General features: G+C 47.4%; 1 protein-coding gene across 3 annotated transcripts in view; it reads left to right on the forward strand.

Moving 5' to 3' along the window:
- The window catches only part of FAM117A (family with sequence similarity 117 member A), a 64351-nt gene that overhangs the window by 6729 nt on the left and 32026 nt on the right, over positions 1-25596 (forward strand). The window contains exon 1 of one of the 3 annotated variants that reach the window (XM_032322662.1): positions 13447-13678. The exons of 1 other annotated variant lie outside the window; for it this stretch is intronic. In XM_032322662.1, coding sequence (XP_032178553.1) covers positions 13483-13678 — 196 coding nt within the window. In that variant the 5' untranslated portion in view covers positions 13447-13482. Of the gene's footprint in view, positions 1-13446; positions 13679-25596 lie in introns of those variants that run through there. One more of the 3 variants, XM_032322665.1, reaches the window with a different exon arrangement.

The raw sequence follows: 25596 nt of genomic DNA on the forward strand, positions 1-25596 counted from the left end.
TTCGGGAGGATGAAAAATGACCCTGAATTTTGCCATTTGTAAACTGTGGGTCTTTTTATTTTGTTGGGAGATGCTTTCCCAGGAATGGGGGCTAGGAATGGGTCCCTCTGAGTCATATACACATGCTTACCCAGTCTCCCTTGTGACTAACTGTAGCCAAACATGAACCAACTGGCCAAAGTTAGGGAGGCAAGCTGCAACTAGGAAAAACATTTCTCTGTTTAAGGCAAACCCACACATATATGGTCCAAACCCACAACTGTGGGCTTCTTAGCCTTGCTCTAACCAATATCAGGGGCTTCAGATAATTGGGGTTTTTTTTTGTTTGTTTGTTTGTTTGTTTGTTTTTACTAGTCTAGAAATTACTTGAGGATAAGTGGGCATCTATCTGGTCATCAGCTTACCTGCCTTGCTTTGCCAGTAGATGTCACTACACCAAACCACATTCTCCCAAAAATAGTCCAAGAAAGAAGGAGAGGCCTTCCTAAAGGCTAACCACCCAACCATCACGACCCTTTACTCCCAGGACTTCCAGTAATACCAGTGCAAATCTGTCAAGGGTATGTAAATATACATGGTTCTAGACAGTGCTGAGGTTGGAACTCAGCAGGTCAGAACCCCAGGTTCTGGGTAATCAAGAGTTCTTATCCAGGGGCCTTCCCCAGATTGGGTGGGAAGAACAGCTGTACAAGAAGGGTGGCAGGGTGAGCAGGCCTTTAAAAGGGGGGGCGTACATGATAGAGTTATCTAGGAACAAGAGTGAAAAGTCTTGGGGCTGTTCCAGATGTCACTGCAGAGCTGATACCTCAGGCAAAGCACTCCACCCACCCTCCACCCTGCTCCTCTGTCCACATGAGCAGGGGCCATCCCTTGCCTCGAGGGCTGCAGGGCTGTGGGGCCGGCTGGTGAGTCCTGGGCCTCCCCAGTGCAGAGAGAGCCACACCATGCCAGGACACTGGGAAAATTCCTAGCACTTCAGGCCATTATTACCATTCTCCTTTAAGACAAGTATGAACAGCATCAGTAATCTGGGGAAAACAGCCATTCTTAGCTCTTTTTTTTTTAATTAAATAGTTCTGTTTTTTAAGATTTTATTTATTATTTGAGAGATCACAAGTAAGGCAGAGAGGCAGGCAGAGGGAGAGGGGGAAGCAGGCTCCCCACTGAGCAGAGAGCCTGATGTGGGGCTTGATCCCAGGACCCTGAGATCATGACCCGAGCCGAAGGCAGAGGCTTAACCCACTGAGCCACCCAGGTGCACCTCTTAGCTCTTTTGTAGATTTTTGTTTCATGTACTTCTGGAGAATAAAGACTAGGATCCTTACCTGGCAGCTGGAGTCCTCATCTCACACAACCTTATTCTCTGGCCTCCCTGCAATTCTTCTGGAGGGCACTGGTTCCTTCTACCTCAGGACCTTTGCACTTTACTCTGCCTGGAATGTTCTTCCTCATACTCTTCTTCACCTATTTCCACTAATCATTCAGATCTCAGGCCAAATGTCACTTCCTGAGGGAACTGTTTCCTAAAGCTTCCAGACTAGATTCAGGTTCCATTTCTATACCCTTAGGCACCCTGTACGTTTCTTCATAACTCTCATCTCCGTTTATAGGTACACATTGACTTGTGTGACTTCTGGATTCTTTATCTTCCATCCCCTAACATACACCCCAGACCACAGTATCCTCAGTACCAAGCACCGTGCTTGATAGGCGCTCACCCCATTTCACTCTTGGGTGTTTGAAAGCATGGCCAACAGTTAAATGAAGGAAGTTAGAAAACGTTGTGTTACCCGTGTATATACATGCATATCACATTCGTATACAAAATATAGTGCCTAATTCCTGTCACTTGCCTCCCAAGGAAGACCCATCAGAGTCCAGAGAAAGGTCATGTCAATTATTAGCCAAGGGAAAAGTGGGAAAGTCACCCTATGAGGCAAACTTTAAAAGACTGCGGAAGGAGGGAGGCTGAGGAGTTGAGCCCCACATGTGAAAATGGAAAGCAGTTATCTGCCTTCTGGATTACCAAATCCCAAAGCACAAAGGAAAATCTGTTGAAAATTAACTGTGGACTCAACAAAGAAGTGAACTATGTGTGTTGTTCACCTCCATCCCCCTAACCCCGAGTGTGATGCCTGGCACATAGTAGGAATTCAAGAAACATGGGTGAACTCTCTTGTTGTTAAGGCTTAAAGGCGGTAGACTCGGGTCTCGGGACAAGGTAGCGTGGAGTTATTCACTTGGGAAACTCCAGAGGCAAGAAAAAGAGAAAAGTACAGAATAGGGTCAAGAAGGGTTCCTTTACATGTAGAGACAATAGCCGTACAATAGATTGTTTCAGGGACATTAGGGCTATTCAAGGCCCATCCCTTGACCTTTTGAGATCACACTTATGAAGGACATTACCGGGCGTTCTCACGGAAGGCGTCTTCTTCCCACCAGCCAGAACCAAACTGTAAACTATATAAAGCACCTGTCTCATCGTACCCCACATTATCTCCTTCAATGCCCTCCAGACTATTGGGCACATGTCCTGTGGGTCCCTGGGGCATATTGTGCTCTGGTTTTTCACCAGAGAAGGGAAAGTCCCAGAAGGTGGTGCCCTTCAGTCAGGAGTAAAAATGGCTGCATCTCTCAGGGCAACCAAAGCCTGGGCCTGGCATTCCCAAGCCCACAGCAGGGAGGCCATTAGCCCCGATTCCAAGAATCCCTGCAACCAGCATCTCTGGCTTTTAGCCTTCCATCCCTGGCACTTAACCCCCTGGCCCCTGAAGCAGGGACGTTTCAAATAGTTTTTCTTGGAACCATGGAGGGTTCAAAAGAATTCTTGTACATGAAAAAAGGGAATCCTCCAAAAACAGCTATTGAGCTGCTCGACCTCACAGATTTCTTCTTCCCCCGGCAGAGCAAGGCTTACAGAAGAGCCTGCAGATTTGGATGTGGATCCATTAGTTTCATTCTAGCCAGTTCCATGGGTCTCAGCCTAGATGGTACCCAAGCCTTGGGCCCCAGGAGGGGTGTGGGCTGTCTCTGGAAACTGAAGGCACAGGAATCAAGAAAATACTTTGACTCTTGTCCGTGGTGTACTGATGCGTCATGGAAACTAGTCCCAGGGGCTTCCCCTCACAGCTCCCCCACCCCTCCCCTTCCAGCAGCCTATAAATCACAGAGTATTAAATACTGTCTGGAGGACCCTTTTTACCCCACCCCTTTCTGGAACTCCCTGCCAGGCAGAAGTTTGCAGCAAACTAAGCAGAGAGAAGAGAGAATGGGCAACAGGCAGGGGTGCTCATTATTTAACCTGCCAAACACCGCAAGTCGGGTACTGGTCTCCAACACGCTCAGACAGGCTGGACCAGCAGTGCGGCCGGTGTTTTCTGGCCTCGGAGAGCACCTTATTTGGCTGCCCCGCCCCAGAAGTGGGGGAGATAGAGTCAAGGGGTAAGGCCCTTCCTTTTGTGATCACGGTGGTTTCAGAATTAAAACACACTTTCGGTCCTGGATCAGCTCTTGCCTTCTTACCACCCTTCTCTGCCTAGTGTTCCCTAGGGCCTCCTCTTGTTGCCTCTCTTTTGACCCCCACAAAGAGCTTTCTCACTTTACCTGCCATACTGCAGAAATCTCTTGAGTCTTGGCTCCAGAACTCTGGTGGCCCTTCCACCTCCTTTTATTTTCTCTCCTTTCTCCTAATGGAAATCCCCCAGCTTCCCCATCTCTCTTTCTTCCCCCAAGCTAGGAAGCTTGGAGGAAGCAAATGGATTTGATACTAAGCTAGTCCACTGAAGGAAAGACATGCTTTTGCCAAGGAAAAGTTCCAAAAAGTGTTCAACTCCCACACCAGGAACAGCTGGAACCTGCTAGACTTACCTCCATAATTTCTGAGCACTGCTTCCTGCAATATAAACAAAGTCAGAATTCTAGTAAGTTTAGGGCTGGGGAAGTGGCAGGAAGGCAGGGGAGTGGGTGGTCTGATGGGTGGCGTGACTGGTCTGGCCTGTATTCCCTACTCCAACCTTCGACCTCTGGGTAAGGGGTGGTGAACCCCTGCCCCATAGTGGTTATATGCACAGTCTTTGAAAGCAGGTGGACCTGTCACTTCTAGCCATATAACCTTAAACCCATTTCCTAATCTCTCTGAGCCTCAATTTTCTCACCCGTGAAATGGGGTAATTATACCTTCTGTATAAGGTATAAACTACGAGTATTAAATGAGACTATGTGTGCAAATTGCATAGCCTATAGTAAGCACCCAGTAAGTGGATGTTTTCTTCTAATGCTATGTAGCAGGGGTACATGGCCTTTGGCATCCTGATTATATTACTTCCTTCCTGGGGGGCTGATGTTAATGTCTGCACAGGTGGTACAGACTTCTGGGGCATTTTGAGGAATGCAGGCCCATCGCTGGTTCAGGGATCCCAGAATTTCCAATCTGCCTTGGGAAGAATTCAGAGTTGAGTGTATAGGGCCAAGAAGTTGACAGGGCAGTTTCTAAACCCTCGCTTGATATTCTGGGCAAACACCCAGGAGGTCAAAGAATTGGATAGAGCTTCTGGGTGGGACTTCCAAGGAAAGTGCCAACTCGCGTCGTACTATCAGAGTGGCATGGAAGAAGCAAGACCCAAATGCTTCCTACCCCAGCAGAATACAGGCTACTTTGTAGACTACCAGGCCTTTGCCCAAGTTGATTGGAAGCAGGGGTCACAAAGGCCTCTGGTGGAATGTATTGGAACATTCCAAGCCCTTCCACTGTACAGGAACACAACTCCTCAAGTCTTTGAGCCGTTGGGGGCTTCTAGGATTGAGCACAAGCTCATACCCTCCATGATGCAAGCAGGAGAAACCACCTGCTCTGAAAGGTGAACGGTTCTAAGTGTCATGAAATTACTAAATGGGAAGAGTGTCAACCCAGCCCTTTGGGACTTTCTCATGAGATAGACAGACTTGGCTGCCAAAGCCATTTTGTTGAGCCAGAGCCATCTTGTGGAATGCATGTGTTGGGTATAGGATATCCATAGGAAAACCAGGAGTAGGCACCTCATTTAGTCAGGGCTCAAGAGTTGGAAGGGATATAACCAGACTTCATTCTTCCAATCAGAAACAAAGCTTACCATGAAGCTTAATGAAACTTTAAGAGTCTGATCCCCTCCCTTGCACAGAACCCTTCTAGGGCCTTGTACCTAATTCTATAACTTCTTTACTCCTTAACTTAAAGAGGAACCCCAGATGATAAACATGAGTCCTCACAAAACCTGGAGACTTCCTTCCCTCCTTTTGGTCAGCAGGACTTTTAACCCCAACTTCCAAGAGTGATCAGGAATATTCAAGAGTTCTTGAACATTCAAGAACATTCAATAAGTTGGAGCAACAGTCTTAAATAACCAATACTGACTCACCACTGCCCAGAGCAGTGCTCACATTAGGGGCTGACACGAAATACAAGAGCGGGGGTACCTGGCTGGCTCAGTCAGTTAAGCGTCTGACTCTTGGTTTGGGCTCAAGTCATGATCTCCCAGTTGGTTGTGGATCAAGCCCTGTGTTGGGTTCTCTGCTCTGTGGAGTCCGCTTCAGGTTCTCTCCCTCTCCCCCTCCACAACCTTGAATGAATAAATTTACAAAAAATATGGCAGCAAATGGTCCCCCTTCCTCCGAACTGGAGAGAAGGGACAAATATATATGAAATGACTTAGCAGACGTAAGAAAGCTACCCATAAGCTCAGACAAAATAATAGGCAGCAAGTTGAATGCCTAAATCAATTACCTAAGTGCTGAGGGAATTATTAGCGCCTGACCAGGTTGGCTGAGGAATGTTTGGAGGAAGTGAGGTCTACCTGGAGGTTAAAGCAGATGGTGAAGAAGACAGTATTGCCAGGAGGCGGGCAGGGTCAAGGGCAAACCTCATATACCAGAGAATAAAAGTGAAAAACCTCATATACTTGAGAATAAAAGTGAAAAAAACCCTCTGGTGATAATTCATAGTTATCTGTTACAAAAACCCTTTAGAGATAATATTTTGAGCTCTGAAAATAAGCTCTGGAGCCTGTGCCCCGGATCTAAAGGAAATCAGACTGCAAACCAACTTTCTAATCAACTCCTTCCTTCTGTTACATTTACAGTCTTTTTTAGTTGGATCTCGTGATACTTGATGCCTGATTCGGCGCATGGTGGGAGGCAAAGGGAGAGGGATTGGATGTGGAATCAGATAGAGAATGTTTATGGTGATGTAGTTTATTTGCTCCCAGGTTTCTGAGGCCAATTTAAGGTAAATGGGAAGGGAAGAGAGAAGTCAAGGGGGCTGAGGGGCGCCTGGCCGGCTTGGTGGGTGGAGTGTGTAACTTTTGATCTCCGAGTTGAGTTTGAGCCTCACGGTGGGTATAGAGATGACTTAAAAAAACACAAATCTTTAAAGATTTATTTATTTTAGAGAAAGGGAGGAGCAGAGGGAGAGGGAGAATCTTCAGCAGACTCCATGCTGAGCATGGAGCCTGATGTGGGGCTTGATCTCATAACCTTGAGATCATGACCTGAGCCAAAACTGAAGGTCGGATGCTCAACTGACTGAGCCCCCCAGGTGCCCCCTCCCCAAAATACAAATCTTTAAAAAAATAAAGGGAGCTGAGACTCTGCAGTCTCCTGGAAGTATGCATAACCAAACCTGTCTTTTTTTTTTTTTTTTAAGATTTTATTTATTTATTTGACAGACAGAGATCACAGGTAGGCAGAGAGGCAGGCAGAGAGAGAGGAAGGGAAGCAGGCTCCCTGCTGATCCTACCCTGGGATCACAACCTGAGCCAAAGGCAGAGCTAACCACTGAGCCACCCAGGCACCCCCCCAACCTGTCTTCTTCAAAGACTCTGATCTCTGAGAAGGCCTGGTGGTGGGGGTGGGGGCGGTGGCGCAAACTGTTCCTAGCAAGGCACGGCTCTAGATACCAAATGGTTTTCCAAGGTACCTGTGATTAGATGACCTGGCAGAAGCCAAGTTCATTTTTGTTAGACCCTGCGTGCATGTCAGGCCAGCGCTTGCTGAGTAATGAGAGTGATGACCAAGACACACCTGTTCTCCTTAGGAAACTTCTCTAGGTTAGAGAGGAGGACATGTGTAACAAATGAAAAATGCCAGCCTGAGTGTTCCATAGGCCAAAAAGCCAAATCTTATGTCTTTCACAGTGACCTTTTATTTATTTTTCATTTTTTTTTAAAGATTTTATTTATTTATTTGACAGAGACATAGCAGGAGAGGGAACATAGTAGGGGGAGTGGGAGAGGGAGAAGCAGGCTTCCCCCCGAGCAGGGAGCCCAATGTGGGACTCGATGTGGGGCTTGATCCCATGACCCTGGCCTGAGCTGAAGGCAGATGCTTAATGACTGAGCAACCCGGGTACTCCTCACAGTGATCTTTTAAAAGGGAAATAATGAGAGTAGCTCTAATGAGAGTAGCTCTGTTTGTTTCCCGAGACATTCCCTTAAAAGATGAGCAGGGCTTGCCGCACATCCGAGATCCCTCATTCATACACATATCTAGCTCCTCTTTTTTAGGAAACAGCTTGATTGAGGTATAAATTACGTACCACAGAATTGACTTATTATATATTTATAACCATGGGATTTCCTTTAGTAAGTTTCTAGATTTGTGCAACCATCACCACATTCCATTTGTGGGTCCTTTCTGTCCTCCCCAGAAGTTTCATGCCTGTTTTCAGGTAATCCTTGTTCCCCATCCCAGCCCTAGGCAAGTCCTGATCTCCTTTCTGTCTCTATAAATTTGCCTTTTCTGGACATTTCATATAAGTGGAATCCTATAATACATGGTCTCTTGCATCTGGCTTCTTTCACTTACCATCATGTGTCTGAGGTCTATGTATACTACTGCATATTGCAATAATTGTTCCTTTTCGTTGCTGAATAGTATTCCACCTAAATTTTGTTTTGAGACAACACTGAACAGCATGCAGGAGCCCTGGTCTCTGACCCTGTGTCTGATATCCTGAGTGCCCTCTGACCAGCCCTTCTCTTGTCTGGGCATCCATTTCTCCATTTGTAAAATCAGAGGACTGATCAGGAAGAGTCTCTAACATCTCTCTCAATAATTCTTCTTCTTCTTCTTTTTTTAGATTTTATTCATGTATTTGAGAGAAAGAGAAAGAGAGAGAGAGAGCATGAGTAGGTGGAGGGGCAGAGGGAGAGAGAGAAGCGGACTCTCCATGGAGCAGAGAGCCTAATGCAAAGCTCAATCCCAGGACCCCAAGATCATGACCCAAGCCGAAGGCAGATGCTTCAATGACTGAGCCACCCAGGCGCGCCCTCAATTCTTAAAAAAAAAAAAAAAAAAAAAAAACTTCTTTGTATTTTTCATGGAGTGTCACTAGGACCAGTATTCCAAAATTTTGACATCTCTGACCCTGCATTTACCCTTTATCTGTTTTAGAACTTCCACCATATCCTATATGGTTAAGGATTAGGAAACTTCTTTTTAAATAGCTTGCCATTTAGCAGGAAAGTTTGATTCCCACTGAAAGGAAGAGTAAAGGAGTGAATGTCATCCAGTCTGAAAGACAGAAAATGAGCACTTGAGATAAGTAAACCAGAAGACAGGAAGTGGTGGGCCACAGCAGGGGATGATATGTGTCAGAGGCAGCCCCCAAGGTCGAAATCCAGGCCAACGAGTTACCTTGGGAGTAAGAGGGAAGGGAGAGAGGGAGAGAGAGGCCACCACAGTGGGAGAAGTGTTGAGGGCTGGGACCCCTCCCTACTCTGTTCCCATAACCTCATTCATTCCCTCAACCCTCCTTTCCCATCCCTCTCCGGCTGCTCTGCTCCTTCAGTTCTGACCCCATTTCCTCAGGATCTCATTCCCTGAGGAGCCGGGCCTGACATTTCAGACAGAGGCTGAGGAAAGGAGGTAGGTCGGAAAGAGACACAGTGTGTCTGCGTCATCTTATGTTCTGTTTTATTATTTGGGAACCTGAGGCCCAAAGACGTAAGCACTTGGACATTTACCTGAAAGTGCAGAGACAGTCCGCCAGGTACCCAGGAATATCAAGAGCTCTCTATTCTCTGAACAATTGCTATGAAGTGTCAGGTTTTGGAGGGTAAAAATGGTGGTCTGGAATTCCCATGCTTGTTTGTAATTGTGGCACAGAGGAACAGGGTGAGGGTCAGGGTGCCCTGGAAATAGGGCCAGACAGCACCATCAGAACTAGAAACCTTCACTTGCTTATGAGGACCCCAGCCTTCTCTTAATTCAATAGACAGCAGGATAAGACCTCCTTGCTGATCCTCTGATCTGCTAGAATTCCCTCCAGTCTTTGGTCGTTGTACTCCCTGAGACTCCTGCAAGGTATGGCCATACTTCGTGTATGTAGTCCTCCACTTTTGCTGTTTTTGAGTGCCTGCCTCTGACCCAAACTCTCTGAAGGCAGGAACCAGGTCAGGTCTCAATCAGATAGCATCTAGCCGGGTACCATTTCTGCATACAGGCTTCAAGGCCTGCTGGGTTGTGACTTTCAGCATAGGGACCATGTCTCTGAACATTATTGTCATTCCTTAGTGCCCAGCTCTGTGTCCAGTACCTAGTGATCATTTGAATAAATTTGTGCTGAGTGAATTAATAACTATCATGTTGATAAGGATGACAGGGGGAAGAGTAACAAAGGGTTGTTTTGTTTATTTGTTTGTTTTGCAAGCACAAGATGCTTTGTAAGGCAAGGCATCTCCGTTAGTAGCACACAGCCTCCTCAAAGCCATGGTTTTCCTTCAGTGGAGGAAAAAGACAAGGGTTTATCTTCAGATGAGGTCTTTATCCCCACCATCAAGCCCATGGCAGGAGAAGCTATCGGTGATAGAGAAGGGAATAAGAGACAGCTGCTTGGGCATGATACTTGTGTAAGGAGGAGACGGGGATCTCCTATGTAAGCTTGCCTTCTCACTCCGGCTAGGTCAACTTGAGTGTCTTCTGCCAACAACTTATCTGGAAGGACCATGACTCTCTGGACTCAGAAGATCCAATTCTTCAGCTGTGCCATCTCCACTGGTTCTTCTTCCACTGTCCTGGTCCTCAATTCCTGGTGTTTTGGCTTTAGAACAAAATTTAAACACCGTGTCCTTGAGACTATCCACGTTAGCCTTCTCTCCAACAGAAGAATGCATCTGCCTACTACTGTGCCATATTATCTTTAGAACCACTCTGTGAGGTTAATGGAGGTGATTTTTGCAGAGAGAAAGGATGCTACCTGCCCAAAGCATTTCAAGATTCGTCATTCAGGGCTTTGCCCTCTAACACACACTGTATGGCTTAACCAATAAAAATTACCCATCATCTCCTAAGAGTGCCTGAGAATTTACATGTTGAGGGGTCCTAAAATGGATCTCAGGAAAGAACAGATTTCAAGAGATCAACTAGCCATCCTTTAGCTCTTAGGTAGGCCAATGGTCTAGAAGTTGAGCATTGGTTGGGAAAGTACTTCAATTTGGAGTCAAAAGACCTCGGATATAAATCCTGGGTCTGCCATTTACTGAGTGGATGATTTGGAGGAAGTCACCTAACATCTGTGAGTTAGCCTTCTATAAAACAGGGATAATAATGTCTGCATTTTTGTTTTTTTTTTACTTTACATATCCATTGTGAAAATTAGATGATGTATATGAAAGTTGTAAAGTACTAGGCAAATGTTCATTTTAACGTCTCAGGCAAATTTGCATCTTTGGAGACTCTTTATGTAAAATACAAATAGTAATCCATCTGTGTTCATAACAGAGTTTTACAAAAATAGGAGTTCTGGTCTGCTGCCTGACTGCCTGAATAACCTTGGGCATGTTATTTCTTTCTGAAACCTCATTGAAGAAGTCTCATTGAAGACCATACCATCTCATAGGTGTGGTCATGAGCATTCAATGAGAGAACATACACACATACCTGGTGTAAAGAAAGAAGCCAGTTGGGGCGCCTGGGTGGCTCAAAGGGTTAAGCCTCTGCCTTTGGCTCAGGTCATGATCCCAGGGTCCTGGGATGGAGTTCTGCATCTCTCTGCTCAGCAGGGAGCCTACTTCCCTTCCTCTCTCTCTGCCTGCCTCTCTTCCTGCTTGTGATCTCTGTCTGTCAAATAAATAAAATCTTTGAAAAAAAAAAAAAGAAACAAACAAACGAGGGAATGTTATAGCTGCTACCATTGCTTATTTTATTCATGGAGAGATGGGGACAGGGTGGTCCAATAAGATCTGATAGAGATCTTTTGATCCTTTTGAGCTAGAAATCAAAAGGACTCACTTTTTTGGGCCTCGGTTTTCCTACTTGCTTTGTAATAAAAGGCTACAATTTTCTTCTTCCAGATTGTCATAAGAGTTAAAAAAAAGAAAAAGGTATACGAAAGTATATGAAGTATATGAAGACTTTGAACTGATTGGACTTGAAGTACATTATAAATTGCCAGATTTTTTTTAATGCTCTATTATTTATTTATTTTATTTTTTAAATTAACATATAATGTTTTATTAGCCCCAGGGGTAAAGGTCTGTGAATCGCCTGGTTTACACACTTCACAGCACTCACCATAGCACATACCCTCCCCAATGTCCATAGCAAGATTTTTTTTTTAAGAACTGAATTAAGTTTATAAAGACTTCTACTCCTTATCATCCATCAGTTTTTGTTGATCCCTATCTACCAGTATTAAAGTCATCCTCTTCATGGAAAAGGAATACAGCATTTCCCAGACAATAAAAAGATTTCAAATGTCAGATTTTTTTTTTTAAGATTTTACTTATTTATTTGACAGAGATCACAAATAGGCAGAGAGGCAGTCAGAGAGAGAAGAGGATGCAGACTCCCTGCTGAGCAGAGAACCCCATGCAGGGCTCTATGCCCAGACCCAGGGATCATGACCTGAGCCGAAGGCAGAGGCTTAACCCACTGAGCCACTCAGGCGCCCTCAAATGTCAGATCTTGACGTAAACCCTTCGAATCTGCTAGAGCACATACACTCTTTGTTCGCAAAGAAAACCATACTTTAGGATGTTCCATTGCCTCACATTTGTTGTGCGTATGTAGGGTGATTTTAATATTCAGCCAATGCTTGAATTTCTGCTTTGGGTATTAAGTGTTTTCAATAGGTAATCACAGAGTGACCTCTCCTTGCCTTGCAGGATGCTCCCAGATTACCTCCTTTCTCTGATTAGTTAGGATGGCTTCAGGGAATACCTTCATTTTAACATTAAAGTGGGCAAAAACAGAAATAGAAAGATAAATCTGTAGCAAGATCAAAAATAGAATTCATAGCTAAATATAAATCTGGAGGGAATTATCCAATTATTTGTATGGTCCCTTATGACAGAGGATCCAGGGTTGATTGCCTTTTGCTTTTTCCTTATATAGAACAAAATGGTTAATAAATACCAAGAGTAATACTTTTTTTTTTCTTTTGAAGAGTAATAGTTTTTAATAGTAACTAAAATGTTTTTTCCTTCCCAAATGTCCTCATATATATTAGAGCATGTGATTTTTTCAACTGCATGCATTCTCTTTGGGGACCATCTCATTGTAGGTCAGAGAGCACTGAACTGGGAAGACCAGGATTTGTTAATGGAGTCACTGTACAAATTTGGGCACGTTTCTCAGTCATTTTGTTCCTAACACTCCGCTGAGCTAGACTTGGAATGGACGGCTCTGAAGGGAAATTCCCTGCTCCTTTTCAGTCTCAATATAATTTACAGGCTAGCGCTGGGTGTTTTTTGGGGGCGGGGGGGAGTTGGACCCACACCAGCTAAGGACATGGAAACGTGGAGAAAGACAAATGTGGGTGTCACATGAGGCATGGTGGCCATTAAGTGCATGAATATAATGCAAATCGCATGCAAATATATGCAAACTTTGCATTAATTTGTAGACTCTTACTTTGGAGCTTGCGAGCAGCACTGAGAGCCTATGAGGACTCACAGCTAATATTTTTAGGTTAAATCAAAAGTAATGCTTTTTGAAGTTACCGCTTTCTCGGTGCTTGCCGGGCTCAACTGCTCAAAGTTTGACACTCTTCTCTACCCCCCATAATGATTTCACTAGTGCTTGATTCCATCTTCCAGCCGGCCCCACCCCCGCTTAGCCTGACGTCACGTGATAGTGTATTTGCATACTACCTGGGACTGGGTGTGACGCTCCCCTTTTCTGCGTCTTCTCATTGGCGGTACCGGAGAACCAGCCCTCTTCCGGACGGACCAATCAGCGCCCCCTCGGACTGAGGAAAGCGGGAGGGGCGGGATGAGGGTGGGGTCTTGGGTTGGATCGCTAGGTATATCGGCCAGTCATTCTCCGGAATGGGAAGAACAAGCCAGGGATTGGTTGGGGGGCGGGGTCTGGGACTCTGTAGGCCAATGAGAGTTCTGGGCTGAGGGGGCTGGTCTCCGCCCCGCAGAGCAGATAAGCGGCAGCAGCGGGGGTTGGGGGGCTGTGTGGGGCTCGCTGTGGGGCCGAGGCAGGCAGGCTGTCGGGCGGGCGATGGCGGGGGCCGCAGCGGGCGGCAGAGGCGGAGGTCCTTGGGGGCCGGGGCGCGGAGGGGCCGGGGGGCTCCGGCGGGGCTGCTCTCCCCCAGCCCCCGCCGGCTCCCCCCGGGCTGGGTTGCAGCCGCTCAGGGCCACGGTCCCGTTCCAGCTGCAGCAGCCGCACCAGCGCCGGGACGGGGGTGGCCGCGCAGGTGAGCCGGGCCTGGAGCGGGTACCGGGGGGAGGAGCCGTTGGGGGAGGGGGGGCGCGTGACGAGGGGGAGGGGTCCGGGGAGAAGCGTGAGGGGAAAGTGGATGGGAGCGAAGGAAGAAAAAGGGGGTCGCGCAGAGTCTGCGAGGGCGGAGGGAGCGAGAGCAAGGAGCGGTGAACGCAGGGTCTACTGCTGGGACAGAGTGTGCAGGGAGTCGGGGGCCAGGAGGTGAGGGGAGGGACATGGCAGACGGAGGCTGGCTTTGGGGGCGTAACCGAAAAGTGGGCAGAGGTGTCGTGTGGCGGTGAGTGGAAGATGTAGGGGTGGCAGCGAGGTGTGAGGAAGGAGTGAGTGGCGCGTGATGGGGGCGCCCTGTGCCGGCTGGCTGTGGAGCGAGGAGCTGGTGGGCGCTGGAAGTCTGCATGGGGAGGGGGAGGGGCATGGAGGAGAGCCCCGTGGAGCCATGTGTTACTTCTCCAACTTGAGTTTGGCCCCGGCATCCCGCACTACGGCTCTGGAGTTCATCCCCCTCACTACCCCCTTCACGTGCACTTCCCTATATTGCCACCTTCCGGAGCTGATTTCATCCGAGCCGTTGGAATAAGTTAGTTTAACGGCTTTTACTACGGTACAAACGCTCTGCTCCGATTCCCTACATTCCTCTTGGCTGGCCCAGAAGTTGTATGTTCCCAGATCATTGACCTGCTTAATATGGCTGTCTCATTCCAGCCATCGTGCGTGCGTGTGTGTGTGTGTGTGTGTGTGTGTGTGTAGGGCCTGGGCAGTTTGCCCCCGGCCTTTCTCTCCTACCCCCACCCGGGCTATTTAGTCCTCGGCATTGCCAGCCAACGTGGCAGTGGGGTGAGGGCTACAGTCAAGTACACTGTGGCAAATAACCCCACTTTCTGAACAGCCCTGAAACGGCTTCTTAATAGCAGCTTGCCGTGCTGGTTGTGGGGAAACGGGGGAGGAGCAAGATTAACCTTGCTTTCACACTCAAAGCTGCGATGGATCCCCCGCAAAGGCAGGCAGTGAGGAATGGGAAAAGGAACCTACTTGCATGAGGAGGTTGGCAGTAAGTTGAAAGTGAGGCGTGCATTTGATTCACACCAGATGTGAAAAAGATCATTGCACACTTCCAAAGCCTTAGAGCCTACCAAATGTACAAAAGTCATGGTCCCCACCTTCTAATGGTTAATGACATTTTCCACACCAGAATTTCTTGAGCTTTTTGTAATTACTAGGCTTCACTCCCTCCTGAAAGTATAGCTGCTACAGTGCTTTTCTAGGTAGGAATGGGGTTAAGAGGGTCTCTGAAGTAGAAAGGCCAACTCTATCTGGACCTCACTGTAAATGTTAACCTTGCATATTGGAATGCAGAAACTTGGTCAAATCTGGTAGCAAGGTGGTGACCAATTAGTCAAAGTATGCCTAGACTCTGGTGGTGGAGAGCAGAGCAATGCCCAGACTCATGCCTATCATGAGCTATAAAGCAAACCACAAGATTACAAACCTGTTGGTTTTGTTTGGATTTCCTTGGAGTCTAGGGAAGTTTGTAGTAACAGCAAGCACTAGAACCTTAGTCACTTTTAGTAGAAATCAACAGAAAGCCTGCCTATGCGATAGCTGGAAATCTATTTGCAGTCATATATATATTTTTAACAATTTTATTTATTTATTTGACAGACAGAGATCACAAGCAGGCAGAGAGAGAGGAGGAAGCAGGCTCCCCGCTGAGTAGAGAGCCCGATGTGGGGCTCGATCCCAGGACCCTGGGATCATGACCTGAGCTAAAGGCAGAGGCTTGAACCCACTGAGCCACCCAGGTACCCTTAGCAGTCATATTTTAAGGGCAGTTATTTTATATCTGCTATAGAACTGACATGAAAGTCACAAACAATGGTGGATGCTGTGGAATGGAGAAGAGTGTAGGTTTGGATAACTGAGTTCTTTACATGGCCTCTTCCTTTTTACAGGGACAGGGTCCTGAAGATCCTAGTAAAAACCATAGAAGCTAGAGTTCTACCTAACTTGTTGGATGATTCAGGGCAAGTTGAGTGGTCTCTTGTGTATGAATTGGGCCGAGGGGTGATCCCTCCACCTTTTAGTATCCAAGAGGACTTAATGAAGCACTTACCTGGTGTATATTATCTATTATCTGTAGATTATCTATAGATTTTCAGTGAGGCAGTAGAGAGGAAAGATAGAAGGAAAGAGTGGTCAGAGCCTGTGGACTTCCTCCTGAGCACGCATTAAGAGAATGTACCTGGCCTTTGATTTGGGAGCACATCGGGTCTTCTACGCGTTAACTTTACTCCTTGTGTGTTCAGATTGTTTCCATTCCTTGCACTTGAGAAGTGGCAGAAGTGGTTTCCTCTAGGTCAGGGGCGTACTTGATAGGAGGAAACGCCTTACGTTCATAAACCCTTAAGAGAATCCTCCCGGCGTTGGGGACCAGGATTCCTGAATTTCAATTCCAGGCTTTGCCATTTACTAGGTGTGTGGCGTGGAAGAAGTTTCTTAACTTGTGTGTCTCCGTTTCCTCATCTGTTAGAATGTGAATCATAACTATATCCTGAGTTAACAGTTATAAAGCGCCGAGGTACCTAGAAGATGTCATCCGTGTTCACCGCTGCTTACATCTTCTCTCCACCCCGCCAACGTGAGAGAGCATTGTTGGCCAAAACCCATTGCCTTTCAGGCTTCAAAGAGCAAACCCATATTGGTCTGAAACCAGTACTGCAGGTTTCAGAATTTCAAGGCCTCCTCTTGCACTTGTATTCCCTCATCTTTTAAAATGAGCTTTTCTAATCAGGGCTCCAGACCCCAACTGTTTAAAGAGGCATGTGAGCTGGGACTGGGTTTCAGGGCCAGTTAGGTGTTGTCACTGTTTCTTTCCCATCCTAAAGTGCCGAAGTGCCCTGGGCTGTGCACTTACCTGTACCACATGCCCTGTTACGTTCCTGACAAGATATGTTAGACCTTGTAAAAACAGGGTGATGATGGAAAGAACAGGATTTACCTTCTGTGGCCATTCATCCATGCAGGATGTCTTTATAAAGTGAGGAATGGCTTCCTTTTTCTGAGCCTGGGCTAGGGGTGTGGAAGGCAAAAGAGAACAGCTAGAAAAATGAAGGTCAAGTCTAAGAAAGCTAAGATTCCCCCCATGGGGAGTAGCAACCCAGGATACATTTATTACGGCAGTTCCCCCTTTAATTAAATTCTTGTTTGTGTCTTATGTCTGTTGGAGGCTGCTAACTTTTATGTGCCTCTAGGATTACTGATGGACAAAACGGGACTGGGAAAATTGTTCTGGGTTCTGGTTTTTACTATCCTGTCTAGTGTCTCTGTCTCCATATCTCTAGAAAGAAGATAATGTTTAATTGAGCTTTACAAATTCCTCCCTAGTGGACCAGCCTCCCAGGGGTCAGCTGGGTCCTGGGGGAGCCCCATGTTGCCTCTGTACCTCCTCTACACACCAGAACCTTCTTAGACCCAGGGTTGGCAATTATGGCCTGCAGGCCAAATCTAGGCCTCTGCCTGCTTTTTTAATTAAGATTTTTTTTAATTTTGAAAAAGATTTTTGTTTATTTATTTGACAGAGCACACAAGCAGGGGGAGCTGCAGGCAGAGGGAGAGGAGGAAGCAGGCTCCCTGCTGAGCAGAGAGCCTGATGGTGGGCCCTATCCCAGGACCCTGGGATTATCCCCTGAGCCAAAGGCAGACACTAAACCGACTGAGCCACCCAGGCACCCTGTAAATAAAGATCTGTTGAAACACAGCCATGCCCCTTCATTTAGTATTGTCTGTGGCTGCTTTTGCACGACAGTGACAGAGTTGAGTGGTTGTCAAAGAGACCAGAAGGCCATTAAGCTTAAAATATTGACTACCATGGCACTTAACAGGAAAAGTTGGCCTACCCTTGTCTTAAACAGTGTTCCTTCCCATTATTCCTATATAGAGATGAGTTTCAGTGCGTGTGGCGTACACCTTCTCAGAATATTCTAAGGGGATAAAGAAAAGTAACAAGCCTGTATCCCCACTTCTGTTTTAGGTGAAAAGAGAAGGGGGGGGTCATCAGCTTCCAGTCAGTTCTCAGTCTTTGTGGAGGATCAGCACATGTGAATGGAGGCTGCCTCCCTGCCTGCGCCCCACCCCCCCAATGTCAGGTGGCATGTGTTCAGTAGACATAAACTAATTTGGATTTACATAAAAGCTTGACTGTTAGGCAAATGTGCACCCTCTCCCCTCATAACCCTTCCCAAACCACCCACAACTGCAGCAAACACATTTCAGATCAGTTGGAAATGGCTTTAGGTTTATGTCCTCTCTGGGATTTTTCTCACTACCTTTTATTTTTCCAAACAGATCACTGACAGCCGGCAGTAGTCTTAAAATACTGGCTTCCCCGCAGGGATGTAGGATGGGTTTATTTCAAACACGCATTCGGTTCTCCAGGATGGCCAATTCAGTGAATATAAGGCAGCATTGCTATTAGCAGTGCTATTGGTAATTATTAAACTCCTTTCCTTGCAATGCTTTGAAAACTTAGTCCTTGGGGGGGGTGGGTGTTTAGATAGGTCTGGAACCACATAAAGGAGGGCCTTTATTAGTGACTTTGAGAAAAAGCCCTCCTCAAGTCATGGTCCTCTTGGACTCTGGAGCTAGAAGTAGTCAAACTTCTCAATGCCAAGGACCCATCTTGCTATGAAGAAGTCTGGGAATGCATTTAAAAGCCTTTAAGAGCTACTACCGTCCTTGAATGCTCTGTGATTGAGGCAGCCTCTGGACTGGGAAGCACTGGACATTGCTTAGCCTGATGTTGCTAGCTTGTTTTTGACAGCTTCGCTTGCCCCAGACACACGTGGTCCCCAGGAGGTACTGCTGAAATCTGTCTTAAAGGTTATCACCAGGGACGGCATCCTTTTGAGTTCCAGAGTACCTAACTGCTTTATCCCGTTGATATCTAAAAGAGCATGGGTCTGTGTGTTCTTCGGTGTTTCGGATAGCAAAGGATTGTAGAGATGGGAAGCTCTCCACTCATGTAACATAGAGCTGGGATATTTTAAACCATTTGAGGTCAGTGGAGGAGGGGTGAGAACAAAAGTGGGTGTGGTGGTAAGAGGACATCATTCTCTCTGATTCCAAATATAGATGGATCTCCAGAAGATTTGGGGCAGGATTGCAAAACTTCCAGTTACGGTGGCCATGTGAGTGTTGCCAAAGTGGTTGGTGGGCTTATTGGCAGAGAACACTTTACTCATAGTTTTTGGCTAATTTATACTGAATGTGGCACCCACGCCACACTGTTCTTTGATCTTGTTCTTTTTTTAATTACAGTATTATGTTAGTTTCAGTTGTACAGCATAAGGACTTAACAGTTCTGTATTACTCAGTGTATCCCTCAATCTTCATGGAACTGTTAGAAATCAAGTGTCCTCAGGGGCGCCTGGCTGGCTCAGTGAGTAGAGCATGCGACTGATTCTCCAGGTTGTGAGTTCGAGCCCCACGTTGGGAGTAGAGATTACTTTAAAAAAAAAAAAAAGAGAGAGAAAAGAAATCAAGCATTCTCCTCTGGATTTTTATACCTCTCACATAGAGCCTTTGTGCCGAAAGGATTCACACTTTAGAGTGTGACACATTCTGGAGGCAGGTCTGGTTTTGAAACCTCACTGACACTATCGCATTTATCAGTGCTATGTGACACCAAGCTCCAGTCTTGCCTGGGCTTACCCTCACTCTGTAGGCAGTTTGGAGCCCTTTGAAGGGGCTGGAAGGGGAAACCTTGTGTTTCCTTTCCAGTTCAGGATGGAGATGGGTGCCCACCAGCACGTTCGCTAAGTGGGAATGGACAGTCTCTTGCTGGGTTAGTAAGTTTTGGGTTAGTAAGTTTTTGGGTTTTTTTTTAAGATTTTTTTTTTTTTTTAATTAGAGAGAGAGCACAAGTTTGGGGTAGAGGCAGGCAGAGGGAGAGGGAGAAGCAGCCTCCCCTGCTCAGCAGGGGAAGCCCCATATGGGACTCGATCCCAGGATTCCAGGATCACCACCTGAGCCGAAGGCAGTGGCTTAACCAACTGAGCCACCCCGGCGCCCCCTGGGTTAGTAAATTTTAATCCCACTTCTAAGGGGATAGAAGAGGGGCTGGGAAGAGTGGAAACACGAAAGATGAGTGAGAAACCCGGTCCTCATCCCCGCCGTGCCCCGGCTGAGGGCCGAGTTGAGTCTTCATAGAGGGCTGCACTATTTGCTTTGCAGGGTTATGAATTAACCAAACACCAGCCGAATCTATTCACATTGTTAGGTCAAAAACAAATCCTGATCTCTCAGAGAGAAAAGAGTTTTGGATTCTATTTGAAGTTCTAAATTATCTGTGCACCAGTTCCTCTCCAGTGGTGTGGAGCTTGTGAAGGGGCCGTTGTTCTTGGGAACAGCTGGATGGAGGGAGTTTCTCTACAGCTGGCTGCCCACACTCCGGCCTCCAGCTCAGGGTCCCCACCAAACCTCCTGGTTTGGAAGACTCTTCCTGGCACTTGGCTCTCCTCCTCCGCGCATTTTCCTCAGGGTCACTACAAAGTTGCATGCTCAGCTGAGAGCCATTTAAATGTTTATCCTCAGGCCCAAATAAGCCTCAGTGGACTTCTACTGTGTCAGAAAACCACAGCCAGCCAAGGGTGGCTTTAATGAACTTAAAAGAAGGCTATCGAAGTATTTCATAATAGGGAATCTATTAGCACCAGCCCTTGGGGAACCTGGAATTGAAGTTAGGGCTCTGGACACCTCCCATATGCCCTGCTTGTGCGCCCCAGCCGGCTGATGTTGGGGATGGATGGAGAGCTTTGGGCTCAGCAGTGCCTGTGCACAAGCAGTTTCTGCTTCCAGCTCCTTAATGGGTGGAGGTTGGAGAAGGCCTGGGAAGATTCCTCTTAGGGCTTTGGTTGCTCTGAAGCAGTAGGCCTGTGATCAAGATGGTAGAGTTTTCTCAGAGGCCGCCTGGATGTGGCTTCTTAGAATATTTGATTTGGCGGGGCAGAGCTGTAAGTCTGGGATGCCTCTTCTCAGACCCTGAGCTCCCCATCTTAGGAACGAGTGTGGCTTTTCGTGTGGCTTTTCGAGGTGGAGAGAACTATGCCAATATGCATAGGTTTAGTCCCTCCCTAGCTCTGTTACCTGAATCCCCTGTCATCTGATCCTCAATGAAAACATGCAGGGGAGCACTGAGGTCTCACCTCCTTAAGAGAGAAAGGAGGATAAACATAGGACTCCAAAAGCAAATGACTAACACATCCACAAGTGGATAAAATTTAATTCAAGCTGGAGGAGGCATAGAATAAAGGAATATTTATTATTCTTGTGTTAGGTAGGGTTAATTGGAGAATTAACCGGGATATTTCCAGTAAGCTTTTTTTTTTTTTCTTTAATTGGCCAGTGTGTTTTTCTCCCTAAGGTTAAATGAAATTTTGACTAATTCCCTTCCCTTCCCTTTCAAAAGTGGCATATTGGTGTGGCCCTGTCTAGTCAACCATGTTTCTTCACTTTTTCAGCACTCTTTAGTCTCTTCAGCCCGTGCTGCAAATTGTGTGCCTGCCTTTTTAAAAGGTAGGCACCTCATGTTTCAAGTTCAAGTGCAATGGAACTCACCCTGCAGCTTGAACAGATTTGAGTGTTTTTGCAGAGGGAGGGCCAGGGCAGATGGGGAGTGTCGTGCTCAATAAATACTTGTTGGATTGAGTTGCTGGAAAGGCAGCAGGGGTGGGGAGAGCGAGCCACACTTCCCCCAGTCTCCCTTGAGATGGTTTTTCCCACTTCTGGTCCCCACACACTGTGCCCCCTTTATAATACCCCTCTCTGCAGCTACTTCCAAGGCAACCTTCCCCCACCCCCACCGAAGTGTTAGTGTTCTCTCTCTCTTTAAATCACTGGTCTCCTATTCATCCTGGTCATTGGGCCTGAAGCCCAGCTGGTGGCAAAGATGTGGCATTTCCATGGATGTCATTGCTAGGCCTGTAGGTTCCCTTCCCCTCGCACTTAAAGCCAGAGGGGTGAGCTTGGGCAGTTGGTTACCAGGTTGATCCATGGAAACAGCCAACACCTAGGATTTTGTTAGGATTTTATTTAAAAAAAAAAGCCAGACTCCCTGGCTTTAGGCTTAGAAGTGGATATGGGTGACAGGCCAAGGAAAGCAAGACGAATACTGGGTTTCCTTTCACTCCAGGTAGATTTATAACAAATTCCTAGTAGGGCTAATGTATAGGAAAGGGAAGCAGAAAAATGAAATCTGCATCAGTGATTTTTCTAGGCTAGGGAACAGAACTGTCTATGGGCCTTAGGGGAGGCTTCAGGCTTTCTCCAGAGGTGTGATCAGGCTGGAAGCCCCCTTTCCCAAGCCAGGCACTATCCTGTTTCACCTTCTTTCCCCATACCTGCCCCCCCCCCAACCTCTCTCGCTCCCCCCCAGCAAGTTGGGAAATGCTGGAAAGAGATGCTTATTAGCATTCCCCACCCCCTGAACATATACAGTGCCATCCATGGGGCTCACGTTGTCCTGTTGTTTGGGTTGCCAACCACGGACCTGGTAGCTTAGTCAGGTGGTTTTCTGAACCTGCCCAGCTGGAACAGAGTAAAACTGCAATTGAGAAGACGGAAAGAGCTCTTCTCTTACCTTGCCCTCCCTTCTTCTCTTCCCTGCCCCACACACTACCTTCCCTTTAACGAGTTTTCTGTGCTCGGTGTGTGTTTGATCTGTTTGATCGCCCACATCGCTTTGAGAGAACCACGGCTGATAACACGTGCGCTCCCTGCCCCACACCTGCAAGCTGGCGCGGCCTCCATTTAGGGATTGTCTTTGTAACTCATACCCATCAGATAGGACGTGCCAGGGCTGAGGGTGGGGGCTGGATGCCATTTGGCGAGCCCAGGGGGATGCAGCCAGAGAGCTGTCGCAGGATTACGTGGTCCGGGGCAGCGATTGGGAAGATGGCAGTGTGAGTCCTGCCCTAGTGGTGCGTGCACTCCTGACCGCCCAGAGTAGCGCCTGGGCTCTCTGTTACTGGGACCACAGTCCTCGGTAGCTGTGCGTTCACGGGAGAAGGCAAAAACAGCTGCTTCAGTGGAAAGAAAAAGCTTGGGAATCACAACAAATTGTACTTTTCAGGGAAGTTGAGCATATAGATAGCTTTCGTTTTAACAGTGTGTTCCATTCATTTAGCTCTTTGTGGCTCCTGGTGGGAACTCTGGAATGTTTCTCATTTATCCTCCTGACATGCAGCTGCAGGTGGCATGGACTTGTTTTTGCAGAGAAGTTACATGAGGCCTAGGAAGGAAGTGACTTGCCCAAGACCATATGACTCTAGAGCCCTTTTGCTCCCAATCCCAGAGCTCTTCCCACACATGCAGGGCGAGTCTGTTGTGAATGGGCTCCTGAGCTGGCATCGTCTGTGTGCCGGCCCAGCACACGCCCAGCCCGTGTTTCCCTTCTGCTCACATGCCTGGATCCCAGGATCAAAAAATCATCTGTTCAGTTGACCAAAAGAAAATTGGAAAGGCAGATGGGCAGCAGCGAAGTCTGTCGTTCCTTCAGCGCCCTTTAAGTGACTGTTCTCTTGGTGTGGCTAATTGGAAGGTGACGGTTGTTACATTAAATGTGTGACACGGTGGCGGCCCTTGAGTACCTCCCACCAGATTTGAGATACGCAGTTTCCAGGTGGAACAAGAAGCTAACCCCAGGGACAGATAGACCCAAGGAGGCAGGCAGGGTTTTCCTGCTTTTAAGAGGGGAGTCATGGTCATGGTTACTGGGCTCGGGGCCATGTCAGGAAGATAACGCTAAGATGGAGCTTATAGGAAGGGGTGTCTCTCTTCTATGTGGAACCCCAAAGAGCATCTGGGGATAAATGTGGGTGGTGCGTTCCTCTGACGGGGGTAGGTTCAGGTGGCATGTCATCTTGATGACAGCTTAGTCTTCCATGTAGGGAACCTGTAGTGCAAACCACCCCCACCCTCCCTGCCACGCTCTGTTTTGAGTATGTCCCTTTTCCTAGCTTTAGGTTAAGTGGAAGTAGAATCACTGTGGTACATGGTAATGCCTTTATGAGACAAGCATGTGCCCAGTAGAGGGGACTAGTGGGAACTTGAACTCGAGAGAAGGCTCCATCTAGGGACTTGGTATCATGGGGAATTGCTTGGCCTGCTTCACAGAGATTACCTAGCCCTCCTGAGAGGATTCCAGGCAGCTCTTACCCGCTTGCCTTTCTTAGAAAATCAGGCTCTGTATAGAATTCTTGAATGTCCTGGTAACCATAGGCTTATGCACATCCTTTCTTTGCCTGTGACCACTCCACTTCATCAGGTAAAATCCCATTATAACAAACGTTATAAAAAAACAATTCTGTATAATAAAGCTATTTCCATGGTTCATATCAATGCTTTGTTGGTTTTGTTTTGTTTTGTGGCTTTTGTTGTTTAAAGAGAAGAGGAACTAACTTCTTCTGTATCAAGTACTTTCTCTGGTCCCTGTCCATGTGATGGTCCATCCCTAAGTCAGGGCCCCCCCACTAGCCATCTGCCTTGGTGGCAGGGAGGAGGGAGAGGAGCATTGGAGCCATCACCAAGTAGCAAGGTTCCCCCCTCTGTTTGCATTTCATCTCAAACCTCCCACCGTCTGGTACATCCTTGTTTTCCAATGGAACACCACACAAAACCCAACAAAGGATGTAAGAGCGTGTGTTTATCTGAATGTGAGTGTGTGTGAGTGTGAGTCTTGAGCGTGAGTGAGCATGTAGGTGCTGAGTGTGAGCATGTGTGTGAAAAAGTGCATGTAAGAGAAAGAAAGCCAGTGACAAAGCAGGTGGGACAAATGTTTGCCTGACGGTGAATCTGGGTAAAGGTTATTATGAGTGTCCCATGTACCGCTCTTGTTCTCGTATCTGGAAGTTGGAAATTACTTCCAAATAAAAACTTTTAAGTACATGCTAGACTAATTTGATGGTGCCAGGAGTTCTTGAGAGTGTGAGTTCTCTTCTCTTCCTCTTATAACATCTCTTATTCTCCTCATGTAACAGACAACAAAACTGAGAAGTCAAATGACCGAGTTCATGTAGCACCCCGGGGCCGAGGCAGGATTTGGGCCCAGGTACTGACCACTGTGGCAGGCCACCCCTCAGGAGACTAGACTGCTGCTTGCCCGGACTCCCTAAACTGGACCTGGGGGTGGGGGGCGTCCAGTCCAGGAACAATCGGGTACCTGCTGCGGTGTGCGCACGCCCCGTGCATGGCCCATGCTCCCCCAGGAGGGGGTCAGCAGGCGTGCCCCAATCTGCCAAAGTGTGCCAAGCGCACACAGGATGTCCCGGTACCTTCTGGGGACAGCTGCTTCATTATCCTAAGAAACACTCTTACTCTGCTGTTCACTTGACTCTCTTCGCTTCTGCAACAGCACGAGATGAGAACCCTCTTATGCCAGAACCACAGAGCTCTTCTAGTTCGAGCTTTTATGTCCGAAATGGATGGGTTAAAAGCAGTCGGGTTTGGCATGGAGAGCAAGGCCAGAGTGTGGACCCCGGGCCAGAGAGCTTTCTCGACTGCGCACCCGTCCCGTCTGTGGAGGTACAGGAGCCCGAGGGAGGACGTTTATGTGGTTTCTTATGGCAGATCTTACCAAGGGGTTGGGAGTTACAGCTTCATCCACAGAGGGAGGACTCGCTGTCAGGGAAAACTGCTAACCACAGGGCCCAGGGAGGCATTTGATGGTCCTGCTATGCTGGCGGCGGAAGGAGAGGTTCAAACACGGCTGCTTGTTTCCTGGCCCCTTTTCTCTAACACCAAACCACATGGCCTCCATCTCTCTGTGCTGGAAGGCACTTAAATCGTTCCTGACAGTTTCGCTTACTGATACTTCCCTCCAGCTTCCAGAATTAGGGTTGA

This window comes from Mustela erminea, chromosome 18, assembly GCF_009829155.1.
Source record: "Mustela erminea isolate mMusErm1 chromosome 18, mMusErm1.Pri, whole genome shotgun sequence".
NCBI classification, from domain to species: Eukaryota; Metazoa; Chordata; class Mammalia; order Carnivora; family Mustelidae; genus Mustela; species Mustela erminea.